This window comes from Phacochoerus africanus, chromosome 9, assembly GCF_016906955.1.
Source record: "Phacochoerus africanus isolate WHEZ1 chromosome 9, ROS_Pafr_v1, whole genome shotgun sequence".
Classification (NCBI taxonomy): Eukaryota; Metazoa; Chordata; class Mammalia; order Artiodactyla; family Suidae; genus Phacochoerus; species Phacochoerus africanus.
Genome location: NC_062552.1, coordinates 103,464,927 through 103,490,577, shown reverse-complemented (window position 1 = coordinate 103,490,577; position 25,651 = coordinate 103,464,927). Strand labels below are relative to the sequence as shown.

The following is a 25,651-nucleotide window of genomic DNA, read 5'->3' as shown; positions in this document are numbered from 1 at the left end:
ATATGCATATATATATATAGCTGAGTCATTTTGATGTACAGTAGAAATTGGCACAACACTGTAAATCAACTACACTTTAATTTTTTTAAAAGGGAAGGAGGATGCTTGGTCACCTGGCCAGCAGTTAGTGAAACAGAGATCTGAACTCAGGTGGCCTGGCTCCGAGGAATAAGCTCTCAATCGCCAGCCCATCCCGCCTCTCCACTCACTGGGAAGCTCCTTCCTGGAGTAGGAGCTACACCAAAAACCTCTGAAGGTCCCCAGAGCAACCAAGAAAGCATTCCATTTGGAGAAAAGAGTCACAGTGGGAAATCCAGAGCTATTTGTCTAACCAAAAATGCACTGTTAACTAAAGCCATAGTATAGCTCTTTTTAGGAAAAGAAAAAAGAAAAAAAAATCAGTGACAAGTCTTTAATTGTTCCATGGAAAAAGAATGTGCCACTCACACAAGCGATTTCAGTAATTGCACGATGCCTTTATGTTCTAACAGTGGGGAGGGAAAAGACGAGGAATCTATTAAAAAAAAGTTTTGGGTAAAGAATTAATTTAGTAAATAATATTTAAATCAAAGAGTTATTTTTAGATTTTTCTCAAAACTTGAACTGGCTAAAAGTATTTTAATTATTCTATAATGACATGGATTAATTTATTCCCATCCCCACGGGATTATGTTTTTAGGGTGTGTTGTGGAAGCAAGGTCAAGCCCTCTCAAAGACACAGGAGGTTAGTGTTGCAGGATATATTAATAATCACACAAGTAGCCTGATACTAACTACAAGGAGGTTCATAATTCAAGCTTTCTCTGCCCTTCCCCTGGCATCCACCCAGGCTTCTCGAAGCAGAAGCACAGCCTGAAAGACCAGACCGGACCACTGCCTAGAGCGTGTGATTCTCCACCCCGACCCCATCCCCTGGGATACATAAACCTCAGGTTGCTCCCGGAGTGGGTCAATCCTGGACCAGCAAATGCTGAGATGAACTGCCTGAGTGTGAAGGTGCTTGGAACCTCCTCAGCCACACAAGGTGTCAGGAGAGGCAGTGAGGAAGAAGAGACGCCGGGTTAATCACGGGAAACTGGGGGAGACTCTCAGAGCTTCCAGGGGCTTGGCGAAAGCTTTTCTAGATTTGGCTGGAACCGAGACAGCTCCGGCGAGTCAGGGTACAGGGTATCCACAGGTCCATAAGGGCAACTCAGGTCTCCTAGCCAGTCAGACTCAAAGGGTCAAGGCTACCAGAGGGCTGGGCGGGGACTGCAGAGGCCATGGCAGCTGTTAAGACACGCATGTCGACCTCTGACATCCCGACCTTGGACCACGACCCACTCCGAAGAAATACGTCCACAGATTTCTGGGCCAATATGTCCCCTCACCTGGGCCAATATAAAAAAAATGGGGAAAGGGTTCCTTCCCTACATCACCCCCTTCCTCTGACAAATATTTTACTGCCAGCACCACAGAGGGGACCATGGGGAATTCCAGCAAAATAGCCTGGGTTAGCATGGATTATGGGCACTGCACTAGGTGCTTCATGTTTTAATCATCACACCATCCTACAAGTTACTCCCTTGTACCCACTCTTCAGCAGGAAGCCCGGGCTTCCCAAAGGAGATGAGTGCCAGCAAGGCAGCACGGCTCGTAAGCGGCAGAGCCAGTGCTAGAATCCAGGAAGGCCAACTCCAAAGCGACATCGCTCTCCACTCCTGACACCCCCACCGTTGGGGACATAAGTCCCCAGGAGCCCATTTGTGCACCTGGACCCTTCTAACATCCCCAGCGTCTCAAGATTTGCTGCAAGAACCTATGGAGGGTAGATGACAGAAGGAAATGTTTTCGTTCCAGTGATTTCAGTAACTGGGGTCTTTGTGCCCCTCAGGCTTCTCTTCCCTGGTCCTCTGAGCACCTTCTACTCCAGAGCCAGAGAGGCCCACCAAGTGGGAGAGGATGCTGAGTACAAAGTAAATATCCTACTCAATCCTAGCTGGTGTTGGAGTATTTCTTTCTTTCTTTTTTTTTAAAGAACCGCACCCGCGGCATATGGAGGTTCCCAGGCTAGGGGTCCATTTGGGGTTGTGGCCACTGGCCTACACTACAGCCACAGCCATGCCAGATCCAAGCCACATCTTCAACCTACACCACAGCTCACAGCAACGCCAGATCCTTAACCCACTGAGCGAGGCCAGGGACCGAACCTGTGTCCTCATGGTTACAGGTCAGATTCACTTCCACTGAGCCACAACGGGAACTCCCCCAGCTGGTGATGGGGACAAAAGGGAATACTTGGGCAGCATGGCTTTTAGAGATGGAGAAGAGGGTCACTACTTGCTCAGTGACCACTGATCACCCCCAGCCTACACAGTCCCCAGTCTACACACTTATGGACAACAGAGGTAGGTGGATGGGAGAAAAGCAAAGAAGATTCTCACAGATTCTATAGGGGAAGACATGCCTCTATGAATAGTAATCTCATGAGTTATAAACAACTTTTTTTAACAGAACTTCAAACCTTCAAAGCCTGCACAACAACCCCATCAAGGAAGACTTGTTTCCACACCAGCTGGATAAAGAAACTCAGACTCAGAGTTTAAGGAACCTACCCAAGGCCACCTGGCCAATAAATGGCAGAGTCAGGTACAACCCCAGTGCCCCCACTTTGAACGCCCCTCCCGCCCCCCGCCACATGCCCAGCCTTGGTGAGGCTGCACCAGCCCACTTCCCCCATGCTCTGTCCACACGTGTCCTACTGCACTGACATACGGCGCCTGCATGTAATAGGTGCTCCAGAAGCGTCTGCTCAAAGACAGGTCTGAGACACTTGCACTGTTTCTCCAGTGACACAGAGAGGGAAACCTACGGGACAGAAGAAACGGGATGAAGGCGTCTGGCTACATGTGGCAGATGGAACCCGTGAACTGACTGCCTTCCCTCAGCAGTCCCACTCAAATGATTCCAAAGGAAACAAAAGAGGCCGAGACCCGAAATTAAGACCTTTGTACTTCAAAAGACACCATCAAGTCAGTGAAAAGACACCTCACAGAATGGGAGAAGATATTTGCAAATAATACATCTGATAAGAGACTTGTATTCAGAATATACAAAGAACGCTTACAATTTGGTTGTGATGATTGTTGTACGCCTATAAATGTAATAAAATTCATAAAAAAGAACACTTACAGTTCAATGATCGAAAGATAAGTATCTCAATTAAAAAATGGGCAAAGGACTTGAACAGACGTTTCTCCAAAGATGTACAAGTGGCCCATAAGTAGATGAATAGATGCTCCACACCACTAATCACGAGGGAAATGCAAATCAAAAGCACAGTCAGGTATCACTTCTTATCCACTGGGGTAGCTATAATTAAAAAAGATAGATAATAGCAAGTGTTGCTGAGAAAATGGGAAAACTGGAACCCTCACATTTTGCTGATAGGAAGGCAACACGGGACAGCTGCTCTGGACGACAACCTAACAGTTCCTCAAAATGTTAAACACGGAGTTACCATATGACCCAGCTATTCCAAGAGAAATGAAATTGTACCTCCATACAAAACTTGTACGTGAATGTTCATACAGCATTATTCGTGACAGCCAAAAAGTGGAAATAAACTAAATATCCATCAAAAGGGGGGGGGGGGGGGCAAGACCCCATCGCAACATAGACCAGAAGGGCCAACAATGGCAAAGAGATCAGCAAGGTTTGTATTTGCCAGAGGGGAGCAGATAGCTACTGAGAAATGGCTCAGCAGGCTAGAAAACAGCACACGTAAGCTGAGTGCAGGGGATCTTGGCATTGGCTGCCTCACAGCCTACAAAGCCTCAACAACTGAGGGGCCCTGCACCCCTCAAACAGGATCCAGGGGTCCTGAGTAAGAACTAAACCTCGAGATCCCCCTCCCATCCTGATGGAAAACAAGATGAACTCACTGCTGGGTAGACTTGGGGGAGGGGGGGAGGCTCTGCAGGCCACCCCACATGCCATAGGGCCACCCCGAGGACAGAGGACCAAGTCAAAGTCCTCATAATGACCCCTGAGGAGCCCCGGGCCTCCTTCCCCAGCGGGCTCCCAGGCCTCTTGGATGGAAGCCCCACATCCCAGCACCAGCCCGTCTTCACAGACTGTGGATGTTGTCCACCAGGCCTCCAGTCCCCGGCTCACCCAACCTCAGCCCCTGACTTTGCCACCTTTCTCTTGGCTAATTTCACACAAATTCAATTGGGCCTCAGCCCAGGTGGGGTCTTAAACATACACTCACTGAAATCCATTTAACCTTCGATAAAGGTCCTGCAATCAATAATCCTGTGGTTTGAGGAGGCTCCATCCAGCCCAGGAAAGCACGCTCCTGCACGACCTTTATTCTTAATGAAATCAGTGACAGTCACTGTCACCAGCTCTTAAAGTGACTGGCAAATATGATCACCGGGTCAGGCCCTCAGTAACATGCGGCTTCTGGGCTCAGAGCACAGACAAACTAGGGCCCCTGCAGGCTGCTGGCTCCCCAGGCCCATCCTTCCTGGCTAGGGCACACCTGGCAGGGCTGTCTTGGGCCTGGAGGTGCCAAACAGTGGAGGTGAGGCCTGAGGGCTCATCTGGGGCAGCCAGGGACCCTCTGGCCTTGGGGCAGGTGGTTCCTGAATTTCGGTGAGTATCTGAACCCCCTGGAGAGTTTGTTAAAATGTAGATTCTTGCAACCCTTCCCACCCACGATTCTGATAAGTTTGGGGTGGGGCCCAGGAGTCTACATAGTTAAATAAATTATCCTGGTGATTCATGGTCCAATCTTAGCTCCCAGCAAGCCTAGAATTACTGTTCTGTAAAATATCCAAGCAGGATAGACCCTAAGAGTCCAGCTAACCCAATGCCTTCAGTAAGAAAACTGAGGCCCAATTCCACATTCTATCTAAATAAAATAAACTCTAAATAAACATACTTTCACTTAAAAAAAAAGAGAGAGAGAAATAAAATTGAGGCCCAGATTGGTCCAAGGCCACACAGCAGCCCACTGGTAGGGATGGAGCTTGAACTCAGGTCTCTTGCTTCCTAACCTGGTAATTCCCTACCCAAGTCTATTGGAAACTGGCCACTTAGACTGGTCTCCAGGTCCTCACATACTAGGCTCAACTGGACTGGGATGCTGTGGGGTGAGGGGACCTCTTCAAAGTGGAGTAGGGATGACTAACAAGTGTTTGGAGGGCTCCGAAGCCACCCCCACCCAGCTTGAGGGCAATTCCTTCTCGAGCCACTTCCTGCTATGCCCTACCTTCCAGCTGAGCCAATAGCTTGCAGCAGCCAAGATGCCACGAACTATGAACACTTCTCCCCTGGAGTTGGGGTGAGATCTTTGCCCCTTGTCACTCCTATATGTCCCTTGTTCTTTCCTCCCCAAGTAACACTCAGAGTGACTGAAGAGTCACTCCAGGGACAGCTCACTGAGTCCCAAAGTCCTAGGGAGGCTTTAGAACCTCCAAAGTCTGTTAAACACTTTCAGCCATGTGGCATCTTTCAAGCTACACACACATATACATACTTGCACACACACTCCCCTAGTCTTCCAGGCCTGTGGCTTTGACATTGGTTGATAAGAGACATAACAGACGAATTTCTACAGAGTAGGGCCGGTCCCTAGTCTACTCCCAAGATCACTGATGGTCAGCAACAGCACAGCAGAGCACACGGCCCACGGCATACAGCCCAGCCGGAGGTTTCTGTGTGAATACTGAAGGCCATCATCTCAGAAAACTACCAAAGAGCCTTCAGGTCATGCAAACCCTAGAAGCCAGGGGCAGGGGATTCAGGGACTAGGGAATGAAGACAGTATGGTATTATTGCAAGGACAGACCGATAGACCAATGGAAGAGAACACAGTTCCCAGAAAAGACCCACGGCTGATTAAAGACCAAGAGGCCAGACCCAAAGTATTATTCAGTATGATGCCACTTATATGAAGTTCAGTAAGGGAGAAAGTGATGTATGGTGACAGAGGTCAGAAGAGCGGTAGCTCCAGTGGCAGGGGGAGGGTATTGACTGGGAGGAGACACAAGGGAGCCTGTCGGGGGCTAGAAATGGTCTGTGCCTTCTCCCGGCTGCTGAGTACATGGCATGTCCATATGGAAACTCGGGGAGGTGGACCATCAAGATCCGGGACCTCACGTAAGCTACCTTCCCTCTCTGAGTCTCAGATTCTCCATGCGCAACGTGGAGACAGGACCTCCCGCCCAGGTTCGAAATGCAGAATGGGCCTGCCACCCAGTCAGGCAGTCCGTAAACATTAATGGTCAAAAGAGGTAATGGAGGGAAGGCCAGGGCCTAGTGATGATGACGATAATGACAACAGCAACAGCCATCACCTAGCGACCGATTCGGAGCACAAGCCACACCCCAGGCGCTGCACTGGGAGAGCACGTCTGGTCCTCACAACATCTCTAGAAAATGGAATAGTGTTTGTCTGAACGGGCCCCAACCCACGGCCAGCTTTCCCTGAGGCCAATGGAATGGCAGGTAGGAGAGAGAAGCCCCCCCACCCCCGCCCCGCCGTAGTTCTATGCTACCAGCTGGTGGCTGCTGCTGTGCCCTTTCTGCCTGACCCCTGGGAGGGCAGGAAGAGGGAGGAGATGGTCCACAGGCCCCCACAGGGCAGAGGATTAAGTGCCATGAACTTCACACCATTGTTCATCGATTTCTCAGCGCTGTGGGGCTCGAACGGTACAAGAAGACAGACAGTAATTACCTCTCCAGGCAGGAGCTGCAGGGAGGGTCTCAGAGGCGCCCACACCCCACTGCATGCTGCCAACCCCAGCTCTAGAGGTAGAGGGTTGCCCTGGAGGATCCGGAAGGTTGCTTTGTGCTCAGAGACTCCGTAATTCTTTAGACAACAGGCCCCATCCAAGGCGGGGAACCCTCACCTGGACACACATCCTTGCTGAACAACCCCGACCAAGCCCGCATCCCTCGCCAGCAGCCGAGCGCTCTTGACCTCACCTCATTGACGTCAATCTTGTTCCTCTCCATGTAGTCTCTGTCATTGACCTGCCCGCCGTCCACAAACTCCATCAGAAGGACCCGCTTGGTGGACAGCTCCCAGTGGATTCGAGGGACCTGGAGTAGGAAAGTGTGGATCAGGAGGAGCTGGGAAGCTGAGAACTGGGGACAAGGGCTGCAGAGAGGGACACGCTCCTCCCAGGAACAGGAGGGAAGGTGTGGGAGGGACCCCAGCAGGGGTGTGTGGAGGCGGCTCTGAGCCTCCTTTAGGGTCCCCTTCTGCTTAGGGACCAGAGAATGGCTTCCCGGCCCTCCTTAGTGACTTGGGAGACACAACCAAGAGTCCACACTAAAACTGAGACTTAGGGAAAAATGTATGGAACCTCTTGGATCTGAGCCAGAGTTGGGGTTAAAACCAACTAGTTCCCTCTCTCACCAGGCTTATTTCAGGCTCCTCGTGTGAATATAAACTCTCTGCCTCAGTTTCTACACCTGTGCACGAGGTGTCACATGTATGAGTGATGACAATGAATGAATGTTTACTGGGTGATAAATTTTTCGGTCAGGAAGTCATGAGTTTTCTCATCCCCGTTTCCTACAAGCCTCCTGTGGCAGACGGTGCTGAAGCCTAACTCAACACCTATTCCCAATCCTCCTCTTCCCCAAGGACAGGGAAAATAAATATTTTCCCTGCCTACCTTGCAATAGATATGGTCATATGACACATGGGGAGGTCTACGAGGGAGTATGAGAAGGTTTTTATTTTCTTAATAAAAAGAGATGTTTGTAAATAGTGCAACTTTTCTTCCCCTTCTCTTCCTACCTTGAGAGGGAATGTGATACCTGGAGCTGCAGCAGCTATCTTACAACCATGAGGAAAAGTCTAAGAAAATCAGACTGGCAGAGGTGCCAGAAATGATACTGTCAAATCATTGAGACACTCTCAGCAGGCAAGTGCGGCAAGCCTTCTTGCCATACAAGGGAAATACATCCTTTTCATTTAAAACACTCTGAATTGAGCTGTCAGTTACCTGCAGACAAATGTATTTCTAACTGATATACTCTCCAACCCCCTCAGACTCTAAGAACACCCAATAGCCAAAAAGAGAGCAGATTTCCCTAGAAGCAGCCAAGAGACTGGGCTATACCACAGACTGCTGGGCTGCCAGATAAGAGCCCACTGCTCATCAGCCCTGCCATGGCCAGGAGGGAGGAGTTACCAGGCTTTCAGCACACCACGATTCCCCAACAACCTAAAGGGTTTATTCCAATTACAAATAAAGAAGCAAGGGCAGGAGTCCCCATTGTGGTTCAGCAAAAATGAACTTGACCAGCATCCATGAGGATACAGGTTCGATCCCTGGCCTTGCTCAGTGGGTTAAGGATCTGGCGTTGCCGTGAGCTGGGGTGTAGGTTGCAGACAAGGCTCGGATCCTGCATTGCCGTGGCTTTGACGTAGGCCAGCAGCTACTGCTCCGATTCAACCCCTAACCTGGGAACCTCCATATGCTGCAGGTGCAGCACTTAAAAAAAAAAAAAAAAAAAAAAAAAAAAAGAAGAGGAAGCAAGGGCAGCTAATTCAAGTGTTTTGGGGAATAAGAACTTCCCTCATCCCAACCCCCAAAGCTCACCTAGCAGTAAGGTAGCAGCCCTCAAGCCAAGAAATCTCTTTCCTGTTCGCAGTTCTGCTAATAACTATTGTGTCTAAGTCTAGCCACTTAACTCCTCCACGCCTCACTTTTCCTCATTAGAAAGGAAATTGTTCCTGCTCCATCTCAATGAGAAGCTCTGGGGACAAATGGGGCCATACACACAATTGAACATTCTGGGCTCCCTGGAACAAAGGTTCCCACTGAGATCAAGGTGTCATTTTGGTTTGCTCCTTTCCTGCTGTTTCTGCCATTTGAAAATCTAGGCCAATAAAGAAATCCATGACTCTCTGTTACTTTGAACTTCAAATTCAGTCTCACTTGGCATTTTCAAAAAGTCTCTTTAAAAATATGAATGCACGTTTACTGCTTTTATTTGTGCTTCCAAATGAAAGGGACATGTTTGAGGGTTAAGTCCTTCCCTTGGTGTGTTTGGGACCGAAGCTTGGCAGTGGGCACCTGGGACTCCGGAGAAGCACGGTCAGACCCCCTCCGTGGCTGTTTTCCTGGGGCAACCCGGAAAATAGCCATGGCAGAGCCACAGATGCAGAGAGAAAACCCCCAAACTGGAGACTCTCCGGGCTTGTGAGTCAAGGTCAAGGGTGTCCTGGGTTTCCTTCTTCTCCACTCCCCCCGCCCCCCGTCTCCCTCCAAACGCAGCCATCCCAGTCTCACAACTGAATGTGCACCCGCTTCAGCTGCTTAATTCTGAAGTGAAACAGACAACAGGAGTTCCCGTCGTGGTGCAGCAGAAACGAATCCGACTGGGAATCATGAGGTTGAAGGTTCAATCCCTGGCCTCGCTCAGTGGGTTAAGGATCCGGCATTGCCATGAGCTGTGGTGTACGTCGCAGACGCGGCTCGGATCTGATGTGGCTGTGGCTGTGGCTGGCAGCAACAACTCCCATTGGACCCCTAGTCTGGGAACCTCCATATGCCATGGGGGAGGCCCTAAAAAGACCAAAAAAAAGGGCGGGAGGGAGACAACAAACCCAGGAGGCAGAGGGCTTTATCCTGGGAACCTCCATATGCCATGGGGGAGGCCCTAAAAAGACCAAAAAAAAAGGGGGGGGGGAGAGACAACAAACCCAGGAGGCAGAGGGCTTTATCCTGGGAGCCCAGGGAAGGCTGCAACTGCCTCTCAATGGACAGAACACGGAAAGGACTGCAAAATGCAAAAGCGCTCCCGCCTCAGCGCTCCCGCATTGGCAGAAACTTGGCGTGCCAGGAGATTCAAGATCAAGTGACTTGTCCCTGAATCGCTGTGCAAGCAGGAGGTTTGGGGTGTGAGGTGACATTCACTTCACCCCAACACCCATGTTTCACCACAATTCCTTCTTCAGCTTCTTCCATCAAGGAAGCAAACATGAAAGAAATAAAGAGGCAACAAGAACCACCCTGCCTCCCGCCCACACAAAAATAAACCCTGGGAGGCTCAGGGCCAGGGTGCTCGCTGACCCCACAGGCAGGGTCTCAGCCTGGCCATGAGGACCTCTAGGTCTGGGGTCCACCTCCTTACCACACAGCAGAGACCTCACTCCTAGCACCTGCCCCCCACACCAGAGCCAACCCCAAGAAGGAAGAACACAGACTATGGAAAGTTCCAGCCCAAGACCCCAGTCTCAGCCTTACCAACTGGCTTTTACCCTGGGCTTCTTCTTTGTTCCTGTGTTCGGTCAACGCACATGGGAAGCACCCCCTGGCTTGTCTGGATCAGCACCTGCCATCCAGAGCCATGGTACTCCCATCGCCCAAGCCCAGTACAGCAGAGTGCAGACCTGGAGGCAGATGGTCAGCCTGGAGCCTCAGCTCTGCCACCTCCAGGCTGTGCGACTTGAGTAAGTTTTAAAACCTCTCTGAGTGCCAGTTTCCTCACCTGTCAAATGGTGACAACGATTATAATGAAAGCAACACTCCCTCTGTCCTACTAGCATATACGAGGTCCTGGTGCTCGATACAGCAGCTTCCTGTATGGCCGCCATGCAGAATTTCACAGGTGCTTCGGATACACAACCAGGGCTGAGAGTTAATGCCACAGACAGTGCAGCATAACTCAGATCTGCCCCATAAACTATTACAAAGGGAGAAGAGCGCAGCGGTTTAACATGCAGGCTGGGAGCCAGGCTGCCTCTGCCTCTCACCAGGAAGCCGTGTAACCTTGGGCAGGTGGCTTCATCTCTCTGGGCCTCAGCTTCCCCGCTGCTCACATGGGGCCAATAACGGCATTTCCCTTGTGGGGCTATATAAGGATTAAAGAGCAAATACACATGAGGCACTTTATAAAGTGTCTAACAACGCATAGGCATTTAAAAAATATTACATGTAATATTGTTACATTACATGTTACATGAATGTACAAAGAAATTATAATGCTAATTCGTTTTTGAGATTTTTAGGAAGTTTATGGCATTTGACCCAAAGTATGCACATTCCCTCTGGGTTTGCCCACAATTTCTGGATGGTCCCAGGCCCCTTACTTAGCTCTAAACCCCCCTGGAATGGCCCCCTACCAAACCCCACCTCCACACTCCCATCCCTTCCAGCCCTGTGGTTATAAGGCTCTTCCCTCTATCCTGTCCCAGTCGTCCCCAAGATCAGTCACAAACCTCACTGCTCGTCCTGTCCCCTCCCCTCAGCACACACACTCTGATGCCAGATCTACAAATGCCCTGGTCTTGACCGTTCGGCCTGGCTGCCCCCTCACCCTCTCACAGTCTCCCTGACACCACATTTGCATTCACTGCTTGTCTGAGGCTCGGAGATTTATAGCATAGGACTGAGGTTATTAAACCCCACTGGAAGATGCCTCACATACTGAGAGGTAAACTCTTTGCTGAGGCTTAATTACGCACAGATGTTGTGATGGGCTGCCAGTGTGCAAAAGCAATCTATCTCCGCTTTTAAGAGCTGAACTGGGTTCGTAGCGCAAAATTTGCTTCCCACTTGCTATGTGTTTAGGCAAAATTAATTACTCAGGAACCTTAATTCCACCATTGTCTTAGGAATGGTGTGCAGGTTTTGGAAGCAGCAGGTCAAATCGTTACATTAATTATTTACCCATTTGGCATCCTCGTTTCAAAAAATGTGTGTTATTATTATTATTACATGTCTTGGTCTGACAGATGTTAGTTGGCCCCAGCCAGGGGACGATTTTGCTGTTTCCATGGGAACAGTGGAGGAGACGGTTGCTTGTCTGGCTCAGAGTCCTGGCACTGAGGACCACCCCTGCCGGGTAAGAGGCAACAGAACGTCCTTAGATGAGCACCAGAGTTGAAGTCAGAAAATCCTCGCTAGTTTGTACCCTCGCTCCTCTCCCCTAAGAGCACAATCTGTAGAATGGGATGACGGCTGCTGGAAGGATTCAGAGTCACAGAATATGCACAGTGTACAGTGCCGCACAAAAAACACGTAGCGACTACTGCCTCTCCCTTTGTACAATCAACACTTCTTGGAAGGTGCCCTGAGCTTCTTATCTGAGCAGAATCAAATACTTCTTCTCGGTATCCACAGAAACGTAGACCAGCTGCTGCCACAGCACTGATCACCCTGTGCTAGGACGACACGCTGTGCGTCTGTCCTCCACTAGACAGGAAGTCTTCCCAGGCAGGGACCAACCATCTCCTACTCAGCAAGGGAAACCCCAGATCCTAGCACAGCAACAGGCTCGAGAAACGCTCGACAAAGGTGGAACAGAGGAATGAAAGGAAAGAGGTGTGCATATGGAAGCACAGTTGACACCCCACTGTATTCTGCTAATTAGTTACTATTATTACTTGTGTAAGAAAGCCCAGTTTTTATTGAATTGGTGGTTCGAACTTTCAAGCTGGGGCAATGTTACCGGATCTAGTCGCACATCTGGATTCACGAGCCCAAGAGAGTCTGTACAAATAATCGCCTTTCCCTCGTAGGACTATAGAAGGAAAAGCCAGTCAAGCACATGGGGGAATCTCAACAGACCTGACCTTCGACTCACTCAGAGAGCTGAACTTCGCCAGCAACTAAACCTTCCGCCAAAGCAGTGTATCCAGACCACACGCATCACCACAGCTGTGGGTCTTCCTCTCACGAACTGAGCTTTAGGATTCTCGGGTGGCTAATGTAGACACACCCTTGGTCTCCCCATCTCTGTCAACCAATCCAGCCAGCAGAAGTATAAACTCCACCTCCGTTTCTCACGATGTCTTCAGAAGCCACGTGGACCGTTTAGTCCAGATTAAGAGCTTTCCAGTCCATGTGCTGAGACCCCCCCCCCACCACACCCAAGCAAGAGCCCCACTCGACTGCTCTGGAACTAGTACCCAGAGCCCTGTGCCTCCCCATCCTGCATTTTCTAGGCATCCCCAGTGAAGAGCAAAGGGCTGACCTCATCCAAGAGCTGAAGGTCAAGCTCTCTGTGTAACTGTCAAAGGGGCCCAACTCCTGCCCTGCTGTGATGAAGGGGTGCCCCCGGTAAATGGGTCCAGGCCCTGCCACGGACAAAACACGTTGGAAGAACAATGGAGTGTTCGTGCCTCTCGTTCCAATCTCCACAGGCCCCATGGGGAACATCGGGGCAGTCCTCAAAGACCAGTTCCAAGGCCAAGTCCTCTGCAGAGCCTTCCTGGCCCGGTTCCCCATGAAAGCCCCTCTTCTGAATCCTTAAAGCAGGACCTCTCACTGAGCTGGAACCATGTGCCCTTTAATGCTGTGTCCCATAGTCAGTGTCTCCTATCACACCGGCAGTTCTGGAAAGTACTTGAAAACACAAATCTGTTCCGATGTGACTGATAAATTAGGAACAATTTGACCACAACACAAATTTTACCTTTGCTGGTGTGCAGTATTCTCCACTAGAAACACTTGGGAACATAGAAAACAGAGCCAGCTGATCCACATAAGAACACACAAAGCACACACACCTCGAACTTCTCACATGTGTTATGGGTCACACCCCACCCCACATCTGCTGTCACAACTTTCTGTCCAATTTCAGATGACCCTCCTCCCACCTCTTCCCAGTAATTCCCAAGCAGCAATTCTTCCGATGCCCACTCCCTCAAGCTGAGTGCCAGGTGTACTACAGTCTCATGTATTTCTTAGCCGTTTACCAGGTGTAAAACTATGCTACCATTTCATTAGGTTCCTATGCACTTTTATTTTCTGGGTCACTGATGACTTTTTTTTTTTTTCTTTTTCTTCTTTTGGCTGCACCCACAGCATGCAAAAGTTCTCACGCCAGGGACTGAACCCGCCCCAGCAGTGACAACACTGAATCCTTAATTAACTTTTAGCTGCAAGGAAGCTCCAATTGGTCATTTTTGAGTGTTGTATGCCCAAGTCCATTTTGCCCATAAACCCTGTGGTTTCTGTTAGGCGATTTTGCATACTGTGGCGATGTCTAAGACACATACGTTGTGCGATGGCAGACCTGGGTATTCAGTGAGCTGATATAACACACCTGAGGTTTTAGGACCAGTGCCAGAGTACAGCAGCATTAGCTCTCATCGCCATTATCATCATCATCATCAGTGTCATCTTCCTATGTTCACAGAGGCAGAGACCACAGCTTACAGGCCCTCAGGAGTGCCCAGGGTCCTGCTGCTGTAGATCATTCAATAGACACCTCTTTGTTTGGTCAAGAAGCCCCTTTGGTAATCTGTAACTTTGCCTTGAAGGGCTTTAATGTACATCACCAGGGACAAGTGAGTCAGCCTCAGAGGAGACTCAGGAAGGCGATGTCCCCAACCCCACCCTGCAAAGAGTGCTCAGGGACCAGTCCTCCGTCCAACCACCAGGCCCCCCATAGCCCTGCCCCTCCTACCTTTAAGAAGTCAAAGTGCTTGAGCATTTGGGCCACTTTCTCAGCATTCCTCCCCTCATTGAGGAAATCCAGCTCCAAAGGCAGGTTCTTCTTGGCTTCGTCCACCAGCCACATGAACTCAAACTCTGGAAACAGCTGCTTCACAGCCAGGACGAGCACCTAAAACCCCCCAAGCACTGCATCAGTCAGTCCATGGAACCCAAGGGAGGAATGTTCCCCGCCCTCCAGCCTGGGTCTGGGTGTTAACCAGCGCCCGGGGTCTGCCCTGGAGTAAGGCTGGGAGGGGAAATGGCTCCCCTGGGGCCCATCCCTCTAGTCCAAATCCAAGATGATCAAAGCCCCAGAGCCGCCAGCAGAAACCACCAGCACCATCGGAGCTGGGAGGGCACTATGTCTTACCTTGTTCCTCCATTTAGTCTTCACAATGAGTCTGGGAGGCACACACTCTCATGCCCATTTTACAGATGAAAAAAGTTGGGGCTCTGAGAGGTTATATGATTTTTCCTGAATTTGCCCAGCAAGAAAGCACAGAACCAGAATTCCACCTGGGTCTACCCAGCCCCAAACCCCTTGCTCTTAAGCACGTTGCTGAACTGCTGCCTTCGCTGCTGCTAGATTTGTGCTTCATGGTCCTGTTTATAAAAGGCTGGGAGTGGGGCAGCCACTGGAACTGCATTTTGTTTATTTCTTAAGCTGAGTGGTTGGTCCCTGAGCATTTATAACATGATTTTCTATGCTTTTTGTAGATCTAAACTATTTCATGATAAATTAAACCGGAATAAGAAAACAAGGTTGGACAAGACAAGAGGAGTAAGAGATAAGAGATGTGACTGCTTGGATTTTTGGCACACCGGGCCCACTGTGAATTCTTGAGTCAGGACATGATGAAAGAGGGGGTTTTAGAAGGCTTATCTGGCATTTCAGTTGTCAGTTTATCGATGTGAAATAAACATCACTGGCAGAGAACAAGAGCCCAGAGACATCTACAGAGCACACCACAGCCCCTCTGTGCACAGGGACTGCGTTCTGAGGCCACCCCAGCACCGGAGCTCTGCATCTGAGAGGATGGCACAAGTGCACAGACAATGGCTTGGGCGTGGGTAAGCAAGGGTGATGCCAGGATGTAGGAGGCGTTTCAGTGTTCTGGGGGTGGGGAGCGGGGAGGACCAGAAGGCAACTCTCCTGCTCTCCTAGAAGCCCTCTTGCTGGTGTTCAAACTCAGGCCCGGGGATTACCACTGACTGATCCTTCCAGTAATTTGTGGTGTAGATTACAGTCCAAGTTCCCCGACAATACCCATCTCTCCAGCCCTGGCTAAAGCAGAAGGACAAGGAATAAGAACTGGAGAACCTATGGGCCTATTGGTACCAAGAGACCTTCCCCATCCATTAGGGACTAAATGCTTCTGTGACCCCCAAATTCATATGTTAAGCCCTATCTCCATTGTGATGGTGTTTGGAGGCGGGGCCTTTGGAAAGTGATGGGGTCTAGATGAGATCATGAAGGTAGGGCCCCTGTGACAAGGTTAGTGTCCTTATAAGAAGAGACCAGAGTTCACTCTCTCTCTGCCAAGTGAGGACTCAGGGAGAAGGCAGCCATCTGTCTACAAGCCAGGAAGAGGCCCCCACCAGGCACCAAATCAGCAGGCACCTTGATCTTAGACTTCCCAGCCTCCAGAACTGTGAGAAATAAGTGTCTGTCGCTTAAGCCACCCAGCCTATGGTATTTTGTTATGGCAGCCGAAGCTGACCAAGTCACCGCCTGTCTATCCAGAAGGCCTTCCTCCGCCCCAGCTACGAGCCTTGTCTCATGCTTATTTGCCCTGGTCTGTGATATGATGCCTACCACCGTCGGGCACGTACAGCACAAAGAAATAAATCTAAACCAGGGCCATTAACTACAAGGCATTTACAGCTTTGTTTTTAAATCCCATGTCTGAGGCAATGTACCAGACGCCATTCTAAAAGAATCGCCACACAGGGTTATTATACTCAATTTCTCTCAAACCCTTTTTAATTACATTCTGCTGCAGTCTAATTTCCTTTAAGTCTTGTCTAGTCTTTCATGGGCTAGACCTGTGACCTTATGATAATCGATTTAGTTTATGTTTTGTTTCTGTTTGTGTCACATGAAACAAGAAGAGAGAGGTGGCAACAGCGGGGCCCAGACCGCATGTGTCAGACCCAGGCACCTGGGCAGCCCAGCAGCCACTGGGCATCACGTCACCGTGCCCTCAGATGGCCCTCGGCTGCCACCAAGGGGGAAGCAGAGCTGGCACCCAGCAAACAGAGCAGCTGCCCGGGCCCAGGCCAAGGACACACCTGTCATCTGAGCCACCTCAATTCCAACCTCTGGACTCCGAGTGTAAACAAGAACCCTCCAGGGTATTTTGTTCCAGCCTAAACTCCAGGGCTTCTCACCCAGGAGGGACAAGGGGAGGAGCCACAGAGTCTCACTCATCTGTTCAATCGAAATGCACTGATTACCTTTTGGGCAATGACTCTGGCTGGACCTGACGCGGGTATACACAGAGACCCACGCATGGCTTCATGGGGTCTCTACCAGGCCTCTGGCCACACAATAGCTCCTCATTATTTATTGTGTGGTCACTGTTATCTGTGAAATGTTTAATTATCATTAACACCCAAACAGCACTAAAAGGCGCTTTAAAGATTTTTCTGTTACTAATAAATTACATGATTAGTCATTACTAGCACTATTGGTTATTAACAGTACTTCATGTCATTAATCATAAACACAAGCAAAGATTTTACTGGTTGATATTAATTGCTAATGACTAATTAGTAAACTAATTCATAACTCACAAAACTCTGCAGTACTCATAAAACTGATTTCAAAAGTACTCCGTGGTGGTTGGTGAACTATTTCTTTGGTTACTTTATTTTATTTATTTTATGGCCGCACTCACGGCATATGGAAGTTCCTGGGTCAGGGACTGGATGTGAGCTGCAGCTAACCCCTCAGTTTCACCTTCTGTCCTCATTCAATTCCCTCCTTAGGAATCTGCCCGAAGTAGATTCACTCAAGTTTTTCTTTTTTTGACAACAAATGCAAGCAACAAAAATAAAACAGGCGTTATCAATTTGACTTTCTGATTTTTCTCCCAAAATGTATCTTCTCCATAAAACTCTTCCAACAGCGAGTGTTTTCACCTGTGCATAGCATGTACTCAATACCCAGCAGATGTTTGTTGAAAACTCACATGAATGAATGAGTGAATGAACATGAACATTCCAAAAAGTCTGTCCTCTCCCCAGAGATAATGAGATGTTCCCATGTGCATTACCCAAATGGGTTAAGGTTTCGTTGCCTCTGAAATTTTGGTGGAGAAAGGGATTACCTCTGAATTGGGGGGAACCACGGTTTCGAAACGCCTGAGAATTTTCTGCTTGATGTGGAGCCTTATTAATCAGTCAAGGTATCTTCAACAATTAATACCTCCTTCATACTGAAATCATAATGACATCATTTTCCTATAGAGCTGTTGGCTCACAGGAAGAAAAATAAATTATGGGCCACGCGGAAACATACTGGAAAAATTGAAAGTCACATAAAGTTTGGAAACTAGTGATTGCTATTTATAATAGCAAAAAAAATTGAGAATTATCATTATTCAGGTACAGGCTATGAAGCACTTTATATACATGCTCTCATTTCTTCTTCTTGTTGTCCATTTCACAGAGAAGGAAACCAGATCCAGGAGGTTAAAGCATTTCTCAAGGTCACATAGCTTGTAATTTCAAATGCAAGACTTGGACCCAGGTTGTTTGGGTTTAGGGTTTTTTTTTTTTTTTTTCCTGCTTCTTTCTTTATGCAGCCCTGTCTCAGGCAACACAATACAGGAGGGTACAATAGGAAGCTTGAGATAAGGCAAAAAAAGAGCTTTGTAAGCTGTAAAATGCAACTGAAATTTGAGTTACTGTTATCAAGCTATTACATACTATAAAAGAAATAATGTTCTACGGGAAAACAGGACACTAAATAGAATGCCTGCACGGATCTGAACTGGTAAAAATGGATATTCGACAAGGATCGAAAATCAATTCAGAGTGATGTAAATAGCTTACCATTCATGGGCTTTATCTTTTTTGTGATAAGTTATTAAAAGTGCACACTTTTTTAGAAAACAGGGTGAAGAGAAGTTTCCATGGGATGATATACATCTCTGGGGCTTTTTAAAAATGTATTTAAAAAAAAAAAATCAGCTGTTGGATTCCAGGCCAACACAAGCATTACCTAGCCACCCACTGTTCAAATCAACACATTCAGAAAAGAAACAAGAGGACAGAGAGCAGGCACTGAAAATGATGCTCCAAAAAAAAAAAAAAAAAGATCAAGGACTTAACTGCCACAGGTCTTTATTTTTACAGACCCTTGGTATGGGCTGGATGACACCAAATGATGGATGAGATTGTGGTGCTCAGACTGGAGTGTCCCACACAATGCTGTAGAGTGCCTTGGGGAGGGGTGGTACCTGGAGGGCAGGGCCCATAGCCATGAGTTAGATTCTTTAGGGGGTGCAGCATGGGGGACGGGCCCTCATCATCCATTTCAGAAGCCTAAGAGGTAACAGGGAGTGATACATGGTGGTGCTTTGGGGACCTGGGAATTACAGTCTTACCACTGGCTCACAGGTCAACTGGGTCCTACCCTCTATTCACACAGTGAGAGTGGCAGTGAGACCCAGCCTGCTGGGTTCCCTGCTCTCGTGGGCAGGCAAGAGCTGCTGCAAAGCCAGCCCGCCAGCAGACAGAAAGACTCTGCCTTGTCAGTGCACCCTTTCCTGCTGAATCATTGTTCCAATCTCTGGGCCCAATTAGTCTGGCTCTGGACAGCCACTCAAATCAATAAGAGTCACCAGCCGTGCATCTAGAAGTAGAGTTGCCCCAACTATTAAAGGGACAATATCAGGTGATAATGACAAAGCTGAAAACACCCTTGGCTGTGCGTTTCTCTTTTGTGCAAAGTCACCGACACCATCAGGTTCATCATCATTTGCTGAGAGCCAGCCTCTGTTTCTCTGGCACCAGTCATAAGTGTACCCCAGAGACTGCCCCCTCCCCCAAGAGGAGGGACAGGTTCACAGGAGACACAAAACACCAGGGTGGCATATGCTACTGGGTGCCAACCCAAAAGCCATTTCCCCTATCCTCCTGGCTAACAGAATCTCAATTTTGTGCATCTTTCATGTCCTTCAAGGAAAGCAGGCCTTAGCCTGAGAACGTGTATCATGAGCCAACCAAAGCCAACCAAAGTGGTCCCAATCCTCCTGCCAAGACTTTCAGGATTGGGCACGTGGGCTTGCTTCTGGCAACCAGACCTGAAAGGAATTCTACTGAGGGGCAACTTTGAGGGGCTACTTTTTAACAAGGAAGATGAGGGAAGAAACAGGCCCTCTCTGGCATCTGGATGTCATCTGCTTTTAACAGCAGGAACCATGCAGCTGTTTTGGGGCCATGAGGGGCCCTACCTTAGAAGGACAAGCCACAAAGCTGAGCTGGCAGAGTGGAAGGTATAAAGAACCTAGATCCTTAAAACCCACAATGAATGCTAGATTAGTCAACCTTGAAACAGCTGACCCTACTTCCAGATGTCTTGAAATATGAGATAATCTAGGTTACTATTATTTATTTCACTTATAGTTGGATTTCCCAATACATGCAGCTAAAGGCATCCTAACTGATACAGCCAATAGTTCCCACTTTCTTAAACTCAAAAGTCTCACTCCTGCAGACCTCTATCCTTACAGCAGATATGTGTTTGGATTTACAAGCTCACTTCTTAGACTGCAAATATCCTGAGGTTAAGCCTATTAGCCACTCTCTCCTTAGTATGAACTACACTGATCAATGCGATCAACCACATCGCTGGGGAAGTGGGAGAGAAGCATAAGGACATACAACATCTGGAACTGGAATGGCAAGAAGCACCAGAAGGCTATGCAGAAAGGAAACTTTGCCTCCCCCCTCTGTCTCCAAGTTTCTGGGGGGTACAGTAGCCCTAATGCCACCTAAAAATCATTCTTCTCCTGCCGAGCACAACTGAGCACATCTCATTTCTAAAAGCAAGGCACCATTTATGTCTGGACATAGAAAAAAATAGCACTACTCATTTCATATATTATATAAAATAAAATGAGCTTTCCAGTTGGCACATCTCAGTTTTAAAGCAGAGAAGGGTGACCAGGTAGGACTTTTTCCCTCCAGAGACCAAACCCAGAGAGAAGGCCGTACCACTCCGTGCTGCTGCTAACGCTGCCGGTCCATCGAGGAGACCTCAGGCCTCACTCTCAGCTTCTCTCCTGAAAGCTGCAAGTGCAGGCCTCTGCCCCACCTGGAGATCTCAGCCCCAGTGGCACCTCCGCGCCTGTGAAGGAGCCACTTTGCATGTGACCACAAGGCTGGTACTTCCCAAGAAAAGGATCTAAGGCTTATCTCAAGGAGGAATATGCCAAATCTTTATTATTGCTATTATTCCTATCGACCTTATGGCCCCTGTTACTTAAGGAGCAGCGAGGCTCTGAGCAATGATGTCAGCTGTCGTCCTAGCCCCAGTGGGTCCTGCTGGTACCACAGGGCAGAGACAAGTTCCCGCCCAGTGCAGGAGTGGCTGCTGGGCCTCAGCACACCCAGGGATCCTGAGCCTTGCAGTGCCCTCGCAGCACCACTGACCGGTGCTTCAGAAAACTCAGGTTTCCAGGCAGATGTCCAGTGCTACTCAGCAACCCTGCTCCTGCTCAGCTCCCTCTTCCACCACGCTCAGCGATATCCCAAACCCCCGTCAAGCCTCCACGCCACTTCCTACCCTCTCCTTCCTGGCAGATGGTCTTGCCTCCTACTTCAGAGAAAAAATAGAGGCTATCAGGCTGGCACAACTCATCATCCCACTTTCCCCACCTTCCTGCTCTGCCCTGCTCACGCAGCTGTGCCAGCCTTGCCACCTTCCTCTAGTCTCAAAACAAAGGCTGACCAAAGCCTAAGGCTTCCACCTGTGTCCCTGGAGCCCAATCCCTCCGGGCTCCTCCCGAACCAGATCTATTGGCTACTTCTCCCTCCCGCATCTCCAAATCCCCAACCCCGCTGCCCCTTCCCCATTAGCTACAGCCTGCTGAGTCCCCCCCTCTAACCCTGTGCGTGGCTCTAACCACCACCCTCCCCCTCCCCACCATCCATGGCTAAACATGAAAAGAGGAGTCTACATTCACCATCTCTGCTGCCTGGGGCCTCGATTCTCTTCCACTCCACTCACCCCACTCACCCTGCCCTTCCCACCAACGATAAATCGCCCAACCCAAAATCAGAGCTTTACTGATTTACATTGTGTTCGACAACATGAAGTCATTCCGACAGAATATATTTTCTTTCTTTTTTTTTGTCTTTTTGCCATTTCTTGGGCCGCTCCCGCGGCATATGGAGGTTCCCAGGCTAGGGGTCGAATCAGAGCTGTAGCCATTGGCCTACGCCAGAGCCACAGCAACGTGGGATCCGAGCCGCGTCTGCAACCTACACCACAGCTCACGGCAACGCTGGATCGTTAACCCACTGAGCAAGTGCAGGGATCGAACCCGCAACCTCATGGTTCCTAGTCAGATTCGTTAACCACTGCGCCACGACGGGAACTCCCAGAATATATTTTCTAAAATAGCTTCAACAACATCTCTCACTCTTAATAGTCTCTGGAATGGGGCTACTCCCCCAGCGAGAGGTACAGTCTATTTCCCTGCCCCTCAAGCCAAGGGGGACTTCGTGACTCTCATTCTTACCAATAAGGAAGACATAATCGACATGACTGCCAAGCCTAGGTCGTAAAACTAGGATGTACTATTAGCCTTATTCTCTTGGGACCTCCATGCTTAGAACCCAGCCACCATGCTGTGAGGAAGCCCAACCAGCCATGGAGGGGCCTACGCGAGAGGAACGAAGGCCCTGGCCCACAGCCCCAGTTGAGCTCCCAGCCAACAGCTAGAACCAACTTGCCAGCCATGCGAGTGGATCCTCCAGTTCCAGTCAAGCCCCCCCAGCTGGCACCACATAAACAGAGAGGAGTCTCTCTACCACACCCTGCCCAGATTGCAGGTTCATGAACAAAATACACGACGAGTGTTTTATGCCACTGTGTTCTGAGGCGGTTCCCTAGGCAGACTAGCGGTTGTATCAGGTAAGATGCTAGATAAAGGACAGTGCTCTCTCCTGGAAACTGCTTTCATTGGATGCAGCTGCTCAATCCTGGTTCTCCGCCAATGCCCCTGACCGCACCTTCTTGTTCCCCCAGGAACTCATCCCCGTGAGCACACACCCTAAACGGTGATGTTCCTCCCACTTCTTTCTTGGCCCGCTCCTTTTTTTTTTTCCCCCCCTCTGTATAGCTTTTCTAAGTGATCTCAACTACTCCCTCAGTCTCCTTGCCAAAATCCTAAATCTGGAAGTTCCCACTGTGGCACAACAGGATTGGAGATATCTTGGAGCGCTTGGGATAGAGGTTCAGTCCCCGGCCTGGCAGTGGGTTGGGATCTAGTGTTGCTGCAGCTGCAGCTTAGGTCACAACAGGGGCTCAGATCTGATCCCTGGCCCAGGAACTCCATGTGCCGTGAGGCGACCAAAAAAGTAAAAAATAAAAATAAGAATGAAATCCTGAATCTGTATTTCTAGCCTGAATCGCAGACCAACAGAGAGATTCTGATCCCAAACTGCAGACAGCAATTCCAGCACATGGCTGCTCCACCACCCACTTCACTTGCTCTGACATCCATCCCACCTCCTTACTCTCATAAGAAGCTGCATCCCCTAGGCTCCCTTGCCAGCTGGCCTCCAGTTAGGTTTGGTGGAATATGGGGGACAGGAGGAGATGAAACCCTTGCTGCCTTAAACAGCATCCATGTCCCCAACCCCCAGGTGACAGGCCTTACGTCTGTGATCCACTCCCCTCAGGTGGCCCCAGCACCCAGCTCCAAGGAACCACTTCTCCTTGACAGTGGCTTGCTGCTGCTGCTGACTGTCAGCAATTCCATTCCCTGAAGACCCCGTGTTCTGTTCTAAATCCCCTCTGAAACACCTAGAGCAATTTCGTTTTTTCCCCAACTGACAGACATGGCTAAAGGTTCCCTAACTTAATCATTCAAGCCAGAAACTTACAACTTGCTTTCATTCTATTCATATCAGTATTCCTCCCACTCTGTGTAAAGCTGGTCACAAAGTCCTGAGGGTCCCGCCCCGTGAATCCATGCCTCTCCCCCACCGCCTGGGTTTACATCACTATTGCTCTCTCCGACCAGCCTGCAGCCCCTCAGTCAGTCTCCCTGGCTACAGTCTTTCCGCCTCCCGATACATCCTCCAGACTGTCAGCAGACTTTTATTTCTAACGTACATCTGATCACGACATTCCTCTGATTAACATTCTTAAATGGTTCCCCACTGACTACAGGAGAAAAGCAGATCTGCTCAGTTCCAGAGTAAATATGTACTGACTCTGTACACTGTGCTACACCTGAGCCTGGAATACAAGGCCCAGGTGTTCTGTCCTGCCTTCCTTCCCGGCCTCATCCACACCCACCCCCAACCAGCCAGAGCTCTCCAAGCATACCCCGTTCCCCTAAGACTCAGGGCCTTCACACGGGCTGGGTCAGCCTCCCCTGCCTGGCTGGCTGGCTGGCATCTTGGTGAAGCCCCCCCTGACGCCCTCATCAACCCAGGCCCAGGGCTCCACGGCACTCGGCAAACACCCCTTTGATGGAGCTCACAGTCAAAGGATGTCTGTGAACAGGTCCGTCTCCTCACTAACTGGGGAGCTCCCCAAGGATAAAGATGGAGGTCACTCACGCTCGTGTCCCGATGTGTGTGTTAAATTTAGCCAAAATGAGTTGAAAGAATAAACGAAGTGAGGAAAGAGAACAAAGGAAAGTGAAAGAGAAAAGGGAAGAAAGGGACGTGCTGGCAGGGTAAGCAGATTGCTGACCTCCACTGGGGGTGCTGGCTCCCGCCCAAGCCCCAGCCATTCACCCTTTCTCCTTGCTCCAGGCACAGAGCTAGAAAAGTCCAGAGGCACAGTCTCCATTAGAGCTGTCCCAGGGCCATGCTGGGTCATGCAAGTCTGTTCATTCAGAGCACATAGCAGAGAAGCAAACGTGCAGTCTGCATAAATATTTCTATGTGATCTGCCTGGGCTGACCACAGGCAGTGGTGTGTTTTTTGTTTGTTTGTTTTATTAAAGTATAGTTGATTTATAATGTTGTGTCAATTTCTGCTGCACAGCAAAGTGGCCCCGTCATACACATATATACATTCTTTATCTCATCTTATCTTCCATCATGTTCTATCCCAAGAGATTGAACATAGTCCCTGCACTATACACAGGACCTCACTGCTTATCCACTCAATAGTTTGCATCTCTTTTGTTACAATTTAACGAATTAAGATGTAACCCTTTCTACCCTCAAGGAAATCACCTGTGGTTCAGCTCATGCCTACAACATCCCCCTGAGGTCTCCTTGGCCCCAGCAGCTGCCCTGCATGTTCTGAGGCCATCCACAAACAATTCCCAGGAATGAATAAAAAAAAAAGGTCAACCCAGCCATGGGTCCCCTGGTCACTGCTGTCATGACACCCCCTTTGTGCTCTCAAGTTCTCCCTCATTCTCTGCTACTCCAAGGGCCACACTCCACCCTACTGGCCTTGAACCACTTTCATTGGGACAGCCTGGACCCAATGAGGGAAATAGAGAATGAGGATGAGGGAAAGAGAAGGCAGAAGGCTCTCACCTCCATCAGAAGAATGTCCTTGGAGCTCTGAGCCTGCACCTTCGGGTGCTGAACCTTCACGGCCACTGTCCGCCCATCGTGCAGCACCGCCTTGTGGACCTGGGCCAGCGAGGCAGCCCCTAGAGGGGTGTCGTCAAAGCTCACAAACAAATCATGTATCTGTCAAGAGTGGAGAGAGGACAGCGCAATTAGGATGACTCCATTCAGGGAGAGGGGCCAGGAGGACAGGCAAGGACCAGCACTGTTCAGTGTCCCCCTGTCTATTGTATGCCAAGCCAGCACTTTGCCTGGGCCCTGTGCTGCCATGGAAATTCACACCAGATCTATGGAGGGAGTGAGACAGACAGTACATGTAGAGGGTGTGTCTCCCACACGTGCATGGGTGCCCTGAGCACCTCCACTTAAAGCCAGAAAAGTGCCATCTAGAATGTTCAGGACCATGCATCATCTACC

General features: G+C 49.4%; 1 protein-coding gene across 1 annotated transcript in view; it reads right to left on the bottom strand.

The window, feature by feature from the left end:
- Window positions 1–25,651, bottom strand: part of ADCK1 (aarF domain containing kinase 1) — a 131,247-nt gene that overhangs the window by 14,205 nt on the left and 91,391 nt on the right. The window contains exons 5-7 of the mRNA XM_047796775.1: window positions 25,199–25,357; window positions 14,425–14,583; window positions 6,976–7,092 (exon numbers count right to left, since the gene is read on the bottom strand). Coding sequence (XP_047652731.1) covers window positions 6,976–7,092; window positions 14,425–14,583; window positions 25,199–25,357 — 435 coding nt within the window. The remainder of the gene's footprint in view (window positions 1–6,975; window positions 7,093–14,424; window positions 14,584–25,198; window positions 25,358–25,651) is intronic.